The 19,807-nt window shown below is 44.1% G+C and overlaps 1 protein-coding gene across 5 annotated transcripts in view; it reads left to right on the plus strand.

The window, feature by feature from the left end:
- The window catches only part of LOC132826362 (CREB3 regulatory factor-like), a 167,682-nt gene that overhangs the window by 119,286 nt on the left and 28,589 nt on the right, over positions 1-19,807 (plus strand). For all 5 annotated transcript variants that reach the window (XM_060842235.1, XM_060842234.1, XM_060842233.1 and 2 more), the window contains 3 exons: positions 8,037-8,228; positions 13,941-14,130; positions 18,413-18,486. In XM_060842235.1, the coding sequence (XP_060698218.1) occupies positions 8,037-8,228; positions 13,941-14,130; positions 18,413-18,486 (456 nt within the window). The remainder of the gene's footprint in view (positions 1-8,036; positions 8,229-13,940; positions 14,131-18,412; positions 18,487-19,807) is intronic.

Below are 19,807 nucleotides of genomic sequence, written 5' to 3' on the forward strand. Positions count from 1 at the left end.
ATTACGTTATGTTGTCTAGTCATTTGATAGTTAGGAATGAGAATTGCTGAAAAAATGCACATGTTGTCAAAGCTTTTATCCCGCATGAGAGGGCCCCCCCTCTCAATGTAAATATTGGCCTCCCCTTGAATTGGTATTCTTGCAAATTGTCCTGATGTGTGCAAGATGAAAACTTTTGTCCTAAATTTCTTTTTTTACAGAATTCTATAATGTGACCAATACTAACTAATTTGAGAACAACTGACCCTGATCAGGCTCATAAATTGTCTGGCAAATTACATTTGTGTGTGCACTCTCCATTATCAGAGTTTCAGGGTCAAAACTGTCCTCCTGACTGAATGACTAAGTGCGTTGTCTGTGCTTAAAGGCAGCCTCCAGATTGGAAGTACAGTGCACTTTATGTCTACACTTTAGGAGCATTATTGAACCTTTGATGAACTCGGGGACTTTCTTGTTAGCTCCGTATCCCTTCCTTCACAAAGTTCAACTTATCCAGTCTTTACTGTAAATCTTCGGGTAAAAAATGAGGTCTGCAGATGCTGGAGATCACAGCTGCAAATGTGTTGCTGGTCAAAGCACAGCAGGCCAGGCAGCATCTCAGGAATAGAGAATTCGACGTTTCGAGCATAAGCCCTTAATCAGGAATATCTCCTATCACTTTTTCCTCAATCACTCATTCCTGTTCTTGGTAGCATAGTGGTGATGTTATTGAACGGTAATCCAGAAATTCAGGCTGATGCTCTTTAATTTACTTGCACAGACAGAGACAGAGAGACAGTCAAATGAGAGAGAGATGCACACACACTGAGAAACATAGACAAAAATATCAACATGCATACATGCAGACTGAAGAACAGATGCACAGACTGAGAAACATATGCACTTCCATAGACAATGGGATAGACATGCATACACATGCACAGACTGAGGGACAGATATACTCAGAGAGAGCGAGACTGAGGCATACCCACATGCTGAAACACACATTGACAGTCACTACAACAAAATCTTGTTTGTAAGGGCTTGCTCTGAGCAAAGCTGACCTCTTTTTTTTCTGCAGTTAACACCATCAATTTATGGAGAAAGAGAGGACAGCAGATGCTGGAGATCAGAGTTGATAGTGTGGTGCTGGAGAAGCACAGCAGGTCAGGCAGCATCCGAGTAGCAGGAGAATCAGCAATTTCTGATGAAGGGCCTTTGCCTGAAACGTCAATCCTCCTGCTCCTCGGATGCTGCCTGATCTGCTGTGCTTTTCCAGCACCACACACTCTTGACACCATCAATTTATATCTACTCTTCATCTGGTTCTCTCCTGTACCAACATTAGCAGCCACTTGGCCTTCTGCTGTGGGCACCTCCACCCCATGTTCCACTTGTTCTCCTTCCCCATTTTTCCCAAGTGTAAAAGCCATCACCTTTCACTTCTCTTCAGTTCTAAAGAAGAGTCCTATCAGATTCAAGCAGATGCTGCCAGACGTGCTGAGTGTCTCCAACACTTTCTGCATTTAATACTAACGCCTTGGGATCATGGGTTCAAACCCAACCATCTAAAACATGAAGCTTGTCTCAGTTATGGTCTCCATGAAATGATCGTCAGTTGTCGTGGAAACCCATCTGGTTCATTTAATAGAATTTTATAGAATTCCTACAGTGTGGAAATAGGCCCTTTGGCCCAACAAGTCCACACTGACCCTCTGAAGATCCACCCATTCCCCTACCCAATTACATTTACCCCTGACCTACACATCCCTGATTTCTATGGGGCAATTTAGCATGGCCAATTCACCTGACCTGCACATCTTTGGACTGTGGGAGGAAACCGGAGCACCCGGAGGAAACCCACGCAGACACGGGGAGAATGTGCAAACTCCACACAGACAGTCACCCGAGGCTGGAATCGAACCCAGGTCCCTGGCGCTGTGAGGAAGCAGTGCTAACCACTGAGCCACCATGCCACCCCGATGTTTCCTAAATGTCCTTTTAGGAAAGGAAATCTACTAACCTTCCCTGGTCTGGTGTAGACATGACTCCAGATCCACAGTAATGACCTGGATGGTTGTTCAGTTCAAAGCAATTAGGGATGAACAACAAATGCTGACTTTGCCAGCAACACCTATCCCATGACCTTTTTTTAAAAAATTGCACCCCCTCCCCCTCCCCAAATTCCAACGTGTTTCAAATGTATGAACATATGATTTAGAAACAAGATGAAGGCAGTTTGTTTTGCCATTCAATACATCTTGGCTGATCTGATGACTCCACGTTCCTCACCTAACCTGAGCTCCATCACCCCCATAACTTATCCCCAATCTGCCTTTGGAATGTTCACAGCCTCTTGAGGAAGGGACTTCTAAAGACTCGTGACCTAAAAGGACAAGGGCAACAGATAAACGGGAATACGGCCCCCTGCATATTGCTTTCCAAACCACTCACCATCCTGACTTAGAAATATATTGTGGTTCTTGTTTTCTGTCTCTATATTCAGTGTCTCAGTATGCCTTTAAGAGACTTGCTCATGATTTCATTACTGCATGATAGCATGTGACCTGAGAGTATATAGGTCTCAGACTCCATCTTACTTGGGACCACTTGAAGCAAGACATGCTCTTTGAAAGCATGTTGCTCTGACCTATTTTCTGCCAAGGCACCATTCATGTGATTGCAGTATTTTTTATATAATAGTCAACTGTAAACAATATCTGTTGAATTTTCCAATCCCATTTTATCCATGCCTAGTTTTATTAATGTTACAGCAATGCTTATCTAATTGTTTATCAGGTAATGATCCCTGACTGGAGGCAAAACCTACATCAGTTCCTTCAGAATCACTGTGTCAAATTCCTGAAGCTCTCTGGGTGTCACAACATCCCAAGGGTTGCAGTGATTCATGAAGACAGTTCCCCTACCACTTCTTCTCCAAGGCAATTAGGGATTGGCAATAAAGACTGGTACAGCAAGCAATACCCACATCCCATAAACAAGTTATAATATTTTTTCAGTTTTTGTTAACCAATTTGCATCTTTCCTTTGACCGCGCTCAAACCTTTTTCCGCTCCCGTTGATATCCTGTTGTGTATTTCGTGTGTAGTTTGGGAGATGAGATCACAGTGGAATTGTTGGTGGGGCTAATTGAGCAGGCAGCAATTTGGGAAGCTATGAAGGGGCAGTCACCCTCAGTTAAGCGAGGGGTTGGGGAATTGAATTTGTCCTGGAGAGTTGGATTGTAGGGGCATTAGATACAGCAGGTCTGAGCTGTTTATTAGAGATGGCTAAACTGCCAGCCAAGTTTCACTTTACCCATTTATTATAAATTGCCCCTTGAGTTTAATGTTGGAGAGGCACCAGCTATGGTGAGACATCAGAAAGCTTGGCTTTGTGGAATCTCACCAAAATATTAACCTGAGGGTTCAGGAGAAATATTGGGAGAAATGAAGAGTTCTGATAATCAAAATGGTTCTACTTTCTCAGGCGGAAGCAAGTGACCTTCTATACTGTTATAATTAAGCTGCCTGTTCCTGAGACCTTACCATGAGGGAAGCTGATAACATTTCCAAACCAACTCTCATCTATGATGAAGCAATTCTAAATCACTGAACTTACTTGGAAGTTGATGATAACCAGATCATCTAGTTCAACCAGTTTAAAAACTTCCGTTCCCCAAATCTACTGCTGAATTAATCCAGTCTTCCAAATCCTAAACAATGCAGATGATCTTTGCATTTCCAGGATAAATACAGATCCCTGTTTCATCTCTTTTTAATAAGCTCCAGCAGTCAATGTGAATTTCTACACTGGCTGAAATGTGCAGCTTCCAATAGACTTCAGTAAAGGTGTTAGAGGAAATGAATCTTGGTACAATATGTTACATGCTGTGGAGATTTGACTGATCTCCAGTTTGAGGTTAGAGTCATCCCTACAGAATGGAAACAGGCCATTTGGCCTACCGAGTCCGCACCAACCTTCCAAAGAGCATCCCACCCAGACCCGCCCCATTTCCCATTACTAATCCACTAAGCTGCACATCCCTGGACAATTTAGTGTGACCAATCCACCTGAACTTTGGACTGTGGGAGGAAACCCACACAGACACAGGGAGAATGCACAAACTCCAACCAGACAATTGCCCCAGGGTGGGATCGAACCCAGGACCCTGGTGCTATGAGACAGCAGTGCTAACCACTGAGGCACCATACCACCCTAGACTTTTTGGAAGGACTCAGTTTTTGCGCTTATTGACTCCAGTTAACTGGGACAGTTACAGCAATGCTACATTGTCCAGTGTATTTGAGAGGTTTGTACACAATAAGGTGACATACTTTTGCGGGTATGAGAGGGGAAATGAGGGAGGGGGCAGTGCATAAGGGTGTTTAGGATGGCTGAGTACTATGTGCACGTGTCTGTCTGTCTGTCTGTCCGTCCACATGTGGCACATATGTAGAACAGCGAAACTCCAATGACCAGATGCCTAGACACCTGTGTACACTATTCACATCCATGGTATATGAGTCAGATACCATATCCACCCGTACCTAACACTTTCCAAAGAGGTGATCCCTCTCACCTTTCAGTTCAGTGTATTAATGCACCTCCATTTCCTCTCCTACAGAAACGTTGGGTATAGAGTAGACTGAAAGAATGTTGCCAATGGGGCTCTACCGCAGTTCAAACCCCATCTTTATTCTCTTGGGATTGAGATTGAGTTTTTCAGGCTCCATGTCTTCATCTAAAAGATATGAAGACTAGCGTCTAATAAATTTCTGAAAACAGTGGCTTCTTGAATATTGGTTTATGATGACACAATGGGGAATGGGAGTGACAGCATTGCACTGATGGTATTTTCTAGAGGAGTATAGCATAAAGTGAGGCCATCTGATGTTTTGATGGATCAGCCAATTTAGCAGTTCCTTTTATCTTGAAAAGCCTCTATTAAAAATGTAAAGGCAACACTGTAATTCAGTGTGTGCTGTGGTTACAGGAGCAGTACTTAATATAAAAGTGATGAATTTTGCATTTACGACAACCATGTCCTCAATTGTCAAGGGGTCAGTTGTGCAATTGGCAGAAATTGAGGAGGTAGAGGTGGGCCCCATAAGACCATAAGAAATAGGAGTGGAAGTAAGGCCATTCGGCCCATCGAGTCCACGCAGCCATTCAATCATGGCTGATGGGCTTTCCAACTCCACTTCCTGCACTCTCCCCGTAATCCTTAATTCCTTGTGAGATTAAGAATTTATCAATCTCTGCTTTGAAGACGTTTAATGTCCCAGCCTCCACTGCACTCTGTGGCAATGAATTCCATAGGCTCACCATTCTCTGGCTGAAGAAATGTCTCCTCATTTCCATTCTAAATTGACCCCCTCTAATTCTAAGGCTGTGCCTACGGGTCCTAGTATCCCCTTCTGATGGAAACATTTTCCCAGCGTCCACCCTTTCTAAGCCATGCATTATTTTGTAAGTTTCTATTATATCTCCACTCAACCTTCTAAACTCTAATGAATACAATCCCAGGATCCTCAGCTATTCATCGTATGTTAGGCCTACCATTCCAGGGATCATCCCTGTGAATCTCCGCTGGACACATTCCAATGCCAGTATGTCCTTCCTGAGGTGTGGGGCCCAAAGCTGGATACAGTATTCTAAATGGGGCCTAACCAGAGCTTTATAAAGTCTCAGTAGCACATCGCTGCTTTTACATTCTAACCCTCTTGAAATAAATGACAACATTACATTTGCTTTCTTAGCCACGGACTCAACCTGCAAGTCAACCTTTAGACAATCCTGTACTAGCACTCCGAGAGCCCTTTGTACTTTGGCTTTATGAATTTTCTCACCGTTTAGAAAATAGTCCATGCCTGTGTTCTTTTTTCCAAAGTGCGAGACTTCACATTTGCTCGCATTCCAATTTCATCAGCTATTTCTTGGACCATTCACCTGAACTGTCTCAATCTTTCTGCAGCCTCCCCACCTCCTCAGTACTACCTAGGTAAAAACAAGGATTGCTGATGCTGGAAACCAGATTCTGGATTAGTGGTGCTGGAAAAGCATAGCATCCGAGGAGCAGCGAAATCGACATTTCGGGCAAAAGCCCTTCGTGTCGATTTTACTGCTCCTCGGATGTTGCCTGAACTACTGTGTTTTTCCAGCACCACAAATCCAGAACCTCTGTACTACCTGCCTGTCCACCTAACTTCATATTATCAGTGAACTTCACCAGAATGCCCCAGTCTCTTCGTCCAGATCATTAATATATAAAGTGAACAGCTGCAGCCCCAACACTGAACCCTGCAGGACACCACTTGTCACCAGCTGCCATTCCAAAAAAGAACCTTTTATCCCAATTCTCTGTCTTCTGTCCGACAGCCAATCCTCAATCCATGCCAGTAGCTCACCTTGAACACCATGGGCCCTCACCTTGCTCAGCAGCCTCCGGTGATGCACCTTATCAAAGGCCTTTTGGAAGTCTAGGTAGATAACATCCACTGTGTTTGCCTGGTCTAACCTACCTGTTACCTTTTCAAAGAATTCTAACAGGTTTGTCAGGCACGACCTCCCCTTACTAAATCCATGCTGACTTGTTCTAATTTGACCCTGCACTTCCAAGTCTTTTGTCTTGATCCTTTCTTGAACAAGGGGGTTACAACAGTGATTTTCCAATCATCTGGGATTTTCCCTGGCTCCAGTGATTTTTGAAAGATTGCAACCAACGCCTCTGCTATTTCCTCAGTCACCTCCCTCAGAACTTTAGGATGTAGCCCATCCAGGGCAGGAGATTTATCAATTTTTAGACCTTTTAGCTTATCAAGTACTTTCCCCTTTGTAATGACCACCATACTCAACTCTGCCCCTTCATTCTCCTTAAGGAGGTTCATGGGGGTCAGTAAAATCATTCCCTCTTATCCATCTGCCTCTCTCACACTGACAGTGAACTGGTAAAGAGATTCTCAGGTAAGGTCACTGATCTGGAATCCATTAAAGATTATCGAAGGTTATAAATATATTAACAGGATTGCTTCATTGTTCTGTTTCTCTGCCAGACTGGCATCTGTAAAAATAGACAAACAAAGGTTTGTGTGGGAGGTGAAGCTGATGAAATGATGAGGGATGAACTTGGAGTGGAGCGGTATTGATAGCCACCTTGTGATCAGTAAGTTGGTAATGTGTTTATGAAAATACGAAGAAGGACTAGCTTGCAAAGATGCCTCTCTCGCTTGATGGCCTGAGCATTGATGTTTAAAATAATTTGTCCCTTGAACTCTCTGACCTTTTCACTGACCTTTCCCGAGAACTAATCGCTCACGTTTGGCCAAGCTGAGCTCCACAGTAAGAAAGTGCCATCAAGTCTTAAGCAGTTAGCTCGATAATTGACTGAATGGTGTAGCTGCATCTGTCAGTTACTCGGCACTGAATGAAATCATCGCAAACACATTTGGCCCAACAAGTCCACACCGACCTTCTGAAGAACAGCCCACCAAGACCCATTCCCCTACATTTTACCCATGACTAATGTACCTAGCACTATGGACAATTTCCCATGTCCAATTCACCTGACCTGCACATCTTTGAGAGGAAACCCACGCAGACACAGGGAGAATGTGTAAACTCCACACAGACAGTCGCCCGAGACTGGAATCTAATCTCTGGCGCTATGATGGAACAGTGCCAAACACTGAGCTACCGTGCTGTGAGAGTGTGGACTTAAAAGAATGCAATTCTCAGAGGGTTGAGGAGATGCAGCGAGGTGATGGGAAAGGGAGCAGTGCAATCATGAAGAATTGTGGCAACTTTTAATCAATTCTTCTTTGATAGATTTGCTTTTTTCACTGTGTGCCTGCGGTTAATCAGCATGTCCTTCTCACCTCTCATTAAGGCAATGATTGCTGCACGATGGACTTGCTGGTCACCCTTGGGCCAGGTTCCAGCTTCCCGACGCCCCTTTTGTGTTTGGTTTTGTTGTCGGCAGTATTGGATGTGAAAGGCGCAGAGCCTGGGGAGGTGTTTTAAACGCCACATGCAACTTTTTTTTTAAAATGTTTCAGGAAATGAGCACGAGACGTCGGCTGACGTCACATCGGAGGTGGGCGGCAGGCGGCTGAAGCGGCGATATTTTTGGGAGTACAGTGACAGCCACACCACGCCCAGCAAACAAGAACGGACCCTGCAGCCTTCGGAGTGGGACTGCTCCACGTTACCGAGTAATGTCTATCAGAAGGAGAATGGCGTCGGGCAAGGTGAGAGCAAAAATGAGTGGATGCCAGTGGAAGCCTTCATCCCATTAGCTACCTTGTATGTCTCGCCTGATGTGTGTCTATGGCGTGTCTTGGACTTTCGTGGTTGCTATATAAATGCACGTTGTTGTTGGTAAAGACTTCAACGCCATTGAATGATTGGCAAAGTGGAGTTGTGAGTCGAAGTTAAGCCATCATCTTACTGAATGGCAGAAAGAAGGCTTAACTGGTCATAATCTAAAGTTGTGGAGGAAGTCAGGAAAGTGGAATGGGGATGATCAGACCAGCCATGATCTCACCGAATGGCGGAGCAGATCCGATGGGCTGAAGGGCCTACTTCTGTTCCTACATCTTATGATTTTGTATGATCTGTAGTTATTATGGTGAGGGAGTTGAACCAAAAGATTGAGAAACATCAGAGTGAACATAATGAATGACAATAGGAGATGGAAATCTTTTGAGAGAGAGGAATTTCCGAAGCAATTTTTTTTTTGCTTTACGTTTAAGCTTTACCACTTTCTCAGTAAAAGAAGTCGTGTTTTAATATTATTCCTTAATCTGGCTTCAGTTTCCAGTTTCCTCGCACTGTCCAAAGACGTGCAGGCTAGGTGGTTTGGCTGTGCTAAAGTGTCCATATTGAGTAAGGATTCATGGCTAGGTGGGTTAGTCATGGAAAATGCGAGGTTAATGTGATAGGGTGAGGGATAGGGTGCTCTCAGGAGGGTCAGTGCAGACTTGATGGGCCAGGTGGTTTCTATCTGCTCTGTAGAAGATCTAGGATTCCATAATTCAGTCTTGCCTTTGGATTTCTAAAAATGATCAGAAAGGTACCTGGTTCTAGCCCTGGTCCATGTTGAGTGATCAATTTCACTCCCATACGCTAGTTTGTTTTAGAATCATTGAGGCCGAGGGAGTAGAAAATGTAAATGGATTGGTTTCCCAAACCTATTTGGCAGCTCTTGCTGCCGACATTAGAGGGTAGGCATCAAGTTAGGCATCACTTCACCCAACTGTGTCCTTCATCATTGGTCCACCAGTTCACGGTCATGTATGAGGCCAGGTGGCCAGCTCATTGAATATCAGGGTTTAGTGTGATGTTGAAGAAGTCAGTGGCTTCAGGAAAGTGTAAGGAGAATTCTCTGCAGCTGTACAGGTTGGTATGACCATCCCATTGCCAAGCGAACAACTGGAGGTGTTGGTGCAGAATGTGATGAAGTCTTGTAATCTGGGCAACAAATTATCTTTTTAATTTGCATTCTGGAGTCTACTCTCATGAACACACTTCTGTGTTGACAGCGAGAGCTGCCAAACTCGTTTGGGGAATCCAGCCCTTTGCATTTTCACTTCCTTGACTGCAGTGACTCCAAACGCAGCCAGCCTATGGGAGTGAGATCGATCACTCAACACGGACCAGGGTTGGAACCAGGCACCTTTCTGACCTCTGATCATTTTCAAAAAGCAAAGGGCAAGACTGAATCCTAGAATCCCTACAGGACAGAACAGAGAACACAGACCTGACAGCACAGGAACAGGCCCTTTGGCCCTCCAAGCCTTTGCCAATGCAAATCCTCTATCTAAATCTGACGTCTTTTTTTTTAAGGATCTGTATCCCTTTGCTCCCTGCCCATTCATGTATCTGTCTATCATTCCTACTCCTACCACCTCCACTGGCAAAGCATTCCAGGTACCCACCACCCTCTGCATAAAGAACTTTGCCCGTGTATCTCCCCTAAACTTTTCCCCTCTCGCTTTGACCTCAACTCATAAACCCTAGTAATTGAGTCCTCCACTCTGAGAAAAAGTTTCTTGCTATCCAACCTGTCTACACCTCTCATGATTTTGTAGGCCTCCATCAGGTTCCCCCCTCAATCTCCTCCTTCTAAGTGAAAATAAACCTGATCTACTCAACCTCTCCTCATAGCTCACACCCTCTGTACCAAGCAACATCCTAATGGACCTTCCCTGCACTCTCTCCAAAGCATCCACATCCTTTTGGTAATGTGGTGACCAGAACTGTACACAGTATTCCACATGTGGCCGAACCAAAATCTTATATAACTATAACATGACCTGCCAACTCTTGTACTCAATACCCCATCTGATGACGGAAAGCATGCTATATGCCTTCTTGACCACTCTACTGACCTGCGTTGCCACCTTCGGTGAAAAGTGGACCTGAACACCCAGACCTTTCTGTATATCAATTTTCCCCAGGATTTTTCTATTTACAGTATAGTTCACTGTGGAAATGCATCTTCCAAAATGCATCACCTCACATTTGTCTAGATTGAACTCCATCTGCCATTTCTCTGCCCAACTTTCCAACCTACCTATATTCTGCTGCATTCTGACAGTCCCCTTCACTATCTGCTACTCCACCAATCTTAGTGTCATCTGCAAACATACTAATGAGGCAATCTACATCTCCCTCCAAATCATTTATGGTATATCACAAACAACAACGGTTCCGGCACAGATCCCTGTGGGACACCACTGGTCACAGATCTCCACTTTGAGAAGCTCCCTTCCACTACTACTCTCTGTCTCCTGTTGCCCAGCCACTTCTCTATCCATCTAGCTAGATCACCCTGAACCCCATGCGACCTCACCTTCTTCATCAGCCTACCATGGGGAACCTTATCAAATGCCTTACTAAAGTCCGTATGTATGACATCTATACCCCTTCCCTCATTAATCAACTTTGTCACGTCTTCAAATAATTCTGTTAGGTTTGCAAGCATGATCTTCCCTGCATAAAACCGTGCTGCCTATCACCGATAAGCCCATTTTCCTCCAAATGCATACATATCCTATCCTTTAGTAACTTCTCCAGTAGCTTCTCTACCACTGACGTCAGGCTCACAGGTCTGTAATTACCAGGATTATCCCTGCTACCCTTCTTAAACAAGGGGACAACATTAACAAATCTTCAGACCTCTAGGATCTCCCCCGTTTTCAAGGATGCTGCAAAGGTATCTGTTAAAGCTCCAGCTATTTCCTCTCTCACTTCCCCCAGTAACCCGGGATAGAGCCCATCCGGACCTGGGGACTTGTCCACCATAATGCTTTTTAGAATACACACTTCCTCCCTCCTTATGCTGACTTGACCTACAGTAATCAAACATCTATCCCTAACCTCAACGTCCGCCATGTCCCTCTCTTCAGTGGATACCGATGCAAAGTACTCATTAAGAATCTCACCCATTTTCTCTGACTCCACGCATACCTTTCCTCCTTTGTCCTTGAGTGAGCCAACCCTTTTACTAGTTACTCTCTCGCTCCTTATATATGAATAAGGAGGTTTTCCTTAATCCTGTTGGCTAACGATATCTCATGACCTCTTTTAGCCTCTTAATTCCTCATTTCAGATTGGTCCTACATTCCCAATTTTCTTCCAAAGCTTTGTCTGTCTTCAGTCACCTAGACCTTATGTACACTTCCTTTTTCCTCTTAGCTAGTCATCTATGGTTCCCTAACCTTTCCATTTCAATCCCTCATTTTCACAGGAATATATCTCTCCTGAACTCTAAACAACCTCTCTTTAAAAGCCTCCCACATATCAAATGTGGATTTACCTTCAAACAGCTGCTCCCATTCTACATTCTCCAGCTCCTGCCGAATGTTGGTATGGTTGGCCTTCCCCCCAGTTTAGCACTCTTCCTTTAGGACCACTCTCATTTTTATCCATGAATATTCTAAAATTTATGGAACTGTGATCACTATCCCCAAAGTAATCCCCTACTGAAACTTCAGCCACCTGGACGGACTCATTTCCCTACACCAGGCCTCTTCCCGAGTTGAAATATTTTCATATTTCCATTCTCCTTACAAATTCTGCTCCATCCATTCTGCTCTAACACGATCTGAATCCTAGTCAATGTTGGGAAAATTAAAATCTCCTATCACCACCACCCTGCTGCTTCTCCATCTTTCCATGATCTATTTACACATTTGTACCTCTATCTCACACTCGCTGTTGGGAGGTCTGTAGTACAGCCCCAACGTTGTTACCGCAACCTTTCTGTTTCTGAGCTCTGCCCATCTTGCCTCTCTGCTCGAGTCTTCCATAGTGCCCTCCTTCAGCACAGCTGGGATATCCTCTATGACCAGTAATGCAACTCCTCCACCCCTTTTACCTCCCTTTCTTTACCTTGTATCTAATTAATTTAAGGGTGGCACGGTAGTTCAGTGGTTAGTACTGCTGCCTCACAGCACCAGGGTCCCAGTTCAATTCCAGCTTTGGACGACTGACTGTGTGGAGTTTGCACATTCTCCCAGTGTCTGTGTGGGTTTCCTCTGGGTGCTCCAATTTCCTCCCACAGTCCAAAAATGTGCAGGTTAGGTGGATTGGCCTTGCTAAATTGCCTGTAGTTTTAGGTGCATTAGTCAAAGGAAAATGGGTCTCGGTGGGTTACTCTTCGGAGGGTCGGTGTGGACTAGTTGAGCTGAAGGGCCTGTTTCCACACTGTAGGGAATCTAATCTAATCTTCTATAGCGTCCTCCTTCAGCAAAGCTGGGATAGGCCTCTGACCAGTAATGCAACTCTCCACCCCTTTTACCACCTCCTCTCTCCTGCCTGAAGCATCGATATCTTCGGATATTTAGTTGCCCATCATGCCCTTCCCTCAATCAAGTCCCAGTAAAAGCAATAATACTCCCAGGTACTACGTTCATCCGCCTTACCTACTACTTGCATTAAAACAAATGCACCTCAGTTCACCAGTCCCTCTGCGTTCATCCTCTGCTTCCTGCCCACTCTTCCCCTTACTCATGCTGACCTCATTATTTATTTCCATACAAGCTTTAGGTACTACCTCCTTGCTGTCCTCTAACCTCATTCGGTTCCTATTCTCCTGCCACATTAGTTTAAACTTTCCTCAACAGCATTATCAAAACCTCCCCTCAAGGACATTGGTTCCAGTCAGGCCCAGGTGGAGACCATCCAATTTATAATAGTCCCACCTCCCCCAGAACTAGTCCCAATGTCCAAAAAAATCTGAACCCCTCCCTCCTGCAACATCTCTCAAGCCACGCATCCATCCTGCTTATTCTATCATTCCTACTCTGACTAGCACGTGGACTGGTAACAATCCTGAGATTACTACTTCTCAGGTCCTACTTTTTAACTTGTTTCCTAACTCCCTAAATTCTTCTTATATGCTGACATCCCATTTTTTACCTGTATCATTGGTCCCTACATGCACCATGACAACTGGCTGTTCACCCTCCCCCTTGAGAATTTTCTGCAGTCGATCTGAGATGTTCCTCACCTCTGCACCTGGGAGGCAACATACCATTCAGGAGTCTCGTTTACAATCACAGAAACGCCTAGCTATGCCCCTTACAATTGAATCCCCTATAACTATAGCCCTTCCACTCTTTTTCCTGCCCTTCTGTACAGCAGAGCCAGCCACGGTGCCATGAACCTGGCTACTGCTGCCTTCCCCTGGTGAGCCATCTCCCCCAACAATATCAAAAATGGTATACTTGTGTTCGGAGGGAGATGACCGCAGGGGACACCTGCACTGCCTTCCTGCTCTTCCTCTGCCTTTTGGTCACCCATTCCCTTTCTCCCTCAGCAAACCTAATTTGCGTTGTGGCCAATACAGATGGAAAGGTCGCTAGAGGAAGGGTCATTTTCTTGGTAGATGATGCTAGAGGATGATTGTTAAGAGTTCAGTTCTCTTATGTAATTGTTTGTATCCTCTGATCCAGGACGCAGAATAGCAAAAAAATCCCGGCGCACAGATGTGGATGACTTGACGCCTAACCCAAGAAAGTTACTGCACATCGGAGATGAACTGAAGAAGCTCAACAAGGTAATTGATGACCTGACACCAGTGAACGAGCTGCCAGTGAACGCCAGACCACGGTCCAGAAAGGAGAAAAATAAACTGGCTTCTAGGTAAATAAAATCAGCAAGCAACTTAGCTGAGCTGCATCAAGTAGATTAGAGTCATTTCTTTGTTGCAAGCGTACACTTTATGTCTCTTAAAGTGACTTGTGATTCTTTAAACTGTGACAACTCATCTTGTGCTTCCAATTGGAGCTGTTTTGACATATCCATCAGGAATGGGAAGACAACAAAATACTCTCTTTTGGGATCTAATCACAGTTCCTGCCATCAATTACAGTCCAAACCCCTCAATTCATGGTTTAAAACAACTTTCCAGCAGTGTGAGGTTGTGAAAGGTGCTATAGAAATAAAAATAACTACAATATTTTTCTTTTCCTAGTAACGACATATACATTTAGGAACGGAAGTAGGCCATTCAGCCCTCTGCTACACCACTGATAAGATGTTCTGTTGGCTGTTGGTTTCAGAATCCACGTTCCTGTCCATTCCCCCCTCCACGATCACTTCAGAATCTTGCACAGAAAGTGCTGCCGGAACTCTGCAATCCTGTCAGAGTTCTTGTTTGCAGTCCAGCAACTTTGTCACTAGATTCAAGATGTTAACTCTTTTGCAGTACAAATGCTGCCAGACCTGCTGAGTTTCTCCACCTGTTTGTTTTTTGTTTCAGGTTTCCAGCCTCTGCAGTTTGTTGTTTTTAATTTGAATCTATGATACTTGTTCACCTTCACCTTAAAAGTATTCAGTGATCTTATTTTCTCGTTTTCAGAGGCAACGATTTTGTTTTTGTAGATGGACATGAAGTGGAGGGATTTTTATTTTTGCCATTCATTGCTGGGATGTAGGTGTTACTGACTAGACCAGTGTTTATGGTCCAGTCGTATGGCTGACCTTGAGTTGCTGAACTGCGTTTGTGAACTACTGCGGACCCTAGAGTGTAAGGACACCCACAATGCTGAAGGAATTCCAGGACTTTGATTCAGCTCTCTCCAGGAACACAGCTTTCAAATAGCATCATAGAACCTGATAGATCTGGTCAATTTCACGTTACTGTTCATGGTAATTCACTCTGGGTGAATTATAACAGTGACTACATTTATAAAATACTCCCTTGGCTGTAAAGCAGTTTTGGCTAAAGTGAGGACTGCAGATGCTGGAGATCAGAGTCGGGAGTGTGGTGCTGGAACCATTATTGACAGGCAGCTTCCGAGGAGCAGGAGAATCGGGCAAAAGCCCTTCATCAGGAAAGCAGTTTTGATCAAGTGTGGCCCTGGAAAAGGCACAGCAGGTTAGGCACCATCTTGATGAAGGGTCCTGCCCAAAACCTCGACTCTTGCTCCTCAGATGCTGCCTGACAATAATGCTACCTTTTACAGCGCCACGCTTTATCAGCATCTGCAGTCTTCCCTGTCTCCTTGTTAAGTAGTTTGACATGTCCACCATCATCAAAAGTGCAAAATAAATGCAGGTCTTTCTTCCTTTCTTTCTTTCTTTAAGTCAACAAACACTTAAGGAAGAGCGAGAATAATCTTTATAAATTGCAGCTACAAAAATTCAGACACAGCCTGTCTTTAATGCAGAGTATTGTCAATCTATCAGACAGAGATTGATTTGATGTTCCACTGTTGTACTCAGTGGGAGTACATCAAGGGTTTTGACACCATCTGCCCAAGACCTGACTCCCTGGCATCTCTCCAAGTGCAATTTTGAAAACTGAAATTGCTGGAGAATTTCAGCAGGTCTGACAGCATCTGTGGAGAGAAAGCAGAGTTAACTGAAGAAGGGTTGCTGGACCCAATACATTAACTTTGCTTTCTCTCCACAGGTGCTACCAGACCTGCTGAGATTCCTCAGCAATTTGTTTCGGATTTCCAGCATCCTCAGTTTTTTAAATTTCGAGTATTGCCATATTATCTTTGGTTGTGAGTGCATTTCAGATTGCATTGATTACCTGTGTTCTTCATTACCCTGGGGAAGTTTTGGAGGCTATAATTTGATCCAGTGTCTCTTGTTGAATCAAACACCTTCCCTTTGAAAGGGAATAGGTTAGATTTCCAGGGTGATGCGATCCTAGGGAATGATGAATGGGAATTCACTCCATACAGTTTCTAGCTTCAGCAAGTGAAAGGGGAAAAACTGAAAGACATCCGAGGAATTGCCATGCCCTTGTCCTGCTAAGTTCACAGTAGAATGTTGCCGGTAACAAGCAGAAAACCTGAACATGTCAACTGAAGTTCTGAAGAGGACCATTTCCGAATCCATAGATGCTGCCAGTCCTCGCTGAGTTTCTCCAGCATATTTCCATCTTTGTTTCAGATTTCCAGCATCTGCAGCATTTTACTTTTATACATATAGTCCTGCAGGTGTCCAACACCTTTCAGGACTATATGTATCCTAGTCCTGATTAAAGCATCTGGTGTGTGTGAAACATGCAGTAAAAAATTCAAATCAGAATCAGCTCATCATTCCAAGGACCACCCGATTGCCAGGGGTTATGTTAGACTCTACCTTCCCCGCATCCTAATGGGAGTTCCGATTTGATTTGATTGACTTTTTTCCACTTGGATGAGCTGGATGGCAACTAGTAGAGCAGCCTGAAGGGCTTTAGCCCAAAATGTCAAGTCTTCTGCTCCTCAGCTGCTGCCTGACCTGCTGTGCTTTTCCAGCTCCATACTTTTTGACTCTTGACTTTCCAGCATCTGCAGACCTCACTTCCTCCATGCTTGCTGTAGCCAAGGCAAGAGAAGCACTCGCTACCCCCACTCATCAGTGCTGTAAACGTGACTCTAGCACAGCAAGTAGGGAAGGTGGAGACCAATGCGGAGAGGAGGCAGGCAATAACCCCTGACCCCCACCCCATGCCCACGACCATTCACAAAGCCTTGGGAATGGTGCTCTCGAGACTGTTGTAACCAGGCAGTGAGAACAATCCCGGAATCTGTTCCTCTGACCAGATCTGAGCTATTCTCTATTAATTGTGTCAGTGATCATATCCTGAAACCTCCCTGCAAACGTGGCTTCCCTGCTGGGGGTCTAAAGCTGTTGGCCTTACTTACACAGCACCTTGAACGCGGTATGTAGTTACAGTGCATCTATCAAATAGTCTTTCCTTTAATATAACCTGACCTCCTATATTATTGTGTGCTTGAGTGTTCTATATTAGAAATTCAAGAACACAAGTCTGTGTATATTATCACACAGACTTGCATCTCTACCGCAGGTCGGTTAGTTCAGTTGGCTGGATGGCTGGTTTGTGATGCCGAGTGGCACAATCGAGTAGGTTAAACTCCCATCACCAGCTGAGGTTACCATTGAGGACTCTCCTTCACAACCTTTCTGGTTAGACTCCCACCAATCATCTCTTTCCTAATGAGAGAGCAGCCCTGTGATCCTTTGGGAAACTGGTAACTTTATTTTCAGTCCTTCAAGATCCTAATCTTTTCTCCTCCTATATGGTGGGCAGTGCAAAAGGTACGCCTCAGCATTAACCCTTTCAGATCCTTATACAACAGCGTCCCTGCAAACTTTACCAGGCAAACAGCAGTGTACCATGTTTTCCCCACAGATGCTGCCTGACCCAGTGAGTGTTTCCACCTGCAGTTTTTATTCATGATCTCGAGTGTTTTGTATTCAATTCCATCCAGAAGAACCTGGAGTTAACTCAGCATTCAGAACATTCGCTGCTTTTGAAACAGCTTCTACTCTGAGAGAAACAATAGATCTTATTATTGAAACAGCCTGAATATTGCGGAGGACAGGCAGGAATGTAGAGCTGGGGTCAAATTCAGGTCAGCCATGATCTTATTGAATGACAGAGTTGGCTGGAAGGGCTGATTGGCCTACTCCTTTTCCTTGGCGGTATATTATAGTCATGGGAAATGCTAATCACGTTTCAGAGTGACAAGAGAATGAGCTTTTATTTTACTTTCAGGTTAAATCCGCACCAGTTATCTCTCTTTAATGAGGGAGCAGCCCTGTCCTCTGAGACTATGGCGACATTACTTTGTGTCTTGACCTTATTAAAACCTTATTAAATTTCAGAAACTACTAGACAATAGATCGACCCTCCATTTTTGAAATGTTGCATCTGTTTTTAGTCAAGATTTTCTAATTGTAACCATTCTGAATGTATATGCCACTTCACCTTTAATTCCCATTATCTTATTTGTGCAACATTCTTTTTAAAAACTCACAACCTCACAGGTTCTTTTTTTTTTGAGTTGTGTGTGATTCCACATTTATGAACGAACGGTCATGTAGTGCAGTAGAGGCCAGGATCTGAAGGGTGCCATTTCACCACATCTTACACATTCTTTTCTCTTTGTGTGCACAGGGCCTGCAGACTAAAGAAGAAAGCCCAACATGAGGCCAACAAAATCAAGTTATGGGGTCTCAACACCGAGCACGGTGAGTGTCCCCATCTCCATATTACAGACTAGTGCTGGATTGAGGGGAATGAGGATTGACTTGAGGAACTTGGTCCCTGCACCATTCCCAGTCCTCCCCCTTTCCCCTATCTCCCACATCATTTCCTCCAAGGGATACATTCCCTCAGCTGTGAACCCACCCTGAATTCTTGGCCTGGTTCTCGGAGCAAATCCCTGCAAGTCTTTGCAGGGAATCAGGCAGCTCAGTCTTGGCAAAGTGAAGTCTCCAGGCAACAATACTGAGTCTCCTCCCCTCCCCTCCCATTCCTGACCTGCTGCACTGCCGCCTGTATCTGAGCTCAAACTGAGGGAGAGCTTCACACTGTGCAGACATTTGCAGTAATTAAATTTCAGTTTCCAAAATTAATTTGTTGTTTGTGGAACCTTTTCTCATTCCATCGTTTTCCCAATAACATTCCAGACACAATTAACTAGTTATAAGTCAGCTTGAAGGCATTTTAAGAATGTGATAATGTATATGATTTTTCCCTCCTTATCTAACAAACCTTTTAATCAAATTGAGGGCTCTTGTGGTGCAGTGGTAATGTCCTCTCCTTTTAAGTCAGGAGTTCCCAGTTCAAGTCCCACCTGATTCACCTGAACGGATAAATTAAAGAATACCTTCCCATCAAATCGTTAGCGGTTTTCCTGTGACATTATCCTTTTGCACAACAGCGGTAAACAGAGAAGAAAGTTAAAGAATCTACCTTTTGGAATGAAATTGCAAAATGTTCCAGACAGTAGATCGATCCTCCATTTTGAAAGGTTGCATTTGTTTTTAGTCAAGAATTCCTAATTGTAACCATTCTGAATGTGTATCCAATTTCACCTTAATTACCATTATCTTATATTTGTGCTCTCTCACTACCATCTGATTGACTCATGAAAGTAGTTCTCATGATTTCAATCCCTTTCACCTTTTTATCCTAAGAAGAAAGTGAGCCTTAATTTTTCAATGATCCATAAACCTTGCTGAAATACTAATGAATTTATAAACCTCCCCCCTGCCCCCAAACCCACACCCAGAACTAATGATGGTACGACAGTGTGGTTGTACAAATTATCCTGTCCCTCAGTACAAATCTGAAGATTCAGTTTGTCTTGCTTTTATATTTGTATCTGGTTATAATATCACTGTGTGTGTGTGTGTGTGTGTGTGTGTGTGTGTACCAGCACACCCAAGACCATTTGGCCTGTATTCTCAAAGTCTTGACCTATTATTTGCCTGATCTTACTTTCACAGTGCATTAGCAAATATTTTTCTTGATTAAACTGCAGCTTCCACCTAGCTGCCCATTCTG

This window comes from Hemiscyllium ocellatum, chromosome 22, assembly GCF_020745735.1.
Source record: "Hemiscyllium ocellatum isolate sHemOce1 chromosome 22, sHemOce1.pat.X.cur, whole genome shotgun sequence".
Taxonomy (NCBI): domain Eukaryota; kingdom Metazoa; phylum Chordata; class Chondrichthyes; order Orectolobiformes; family Hemiscylliidae; genus Hemiscyllium; species Hemiscyllium ocellatum.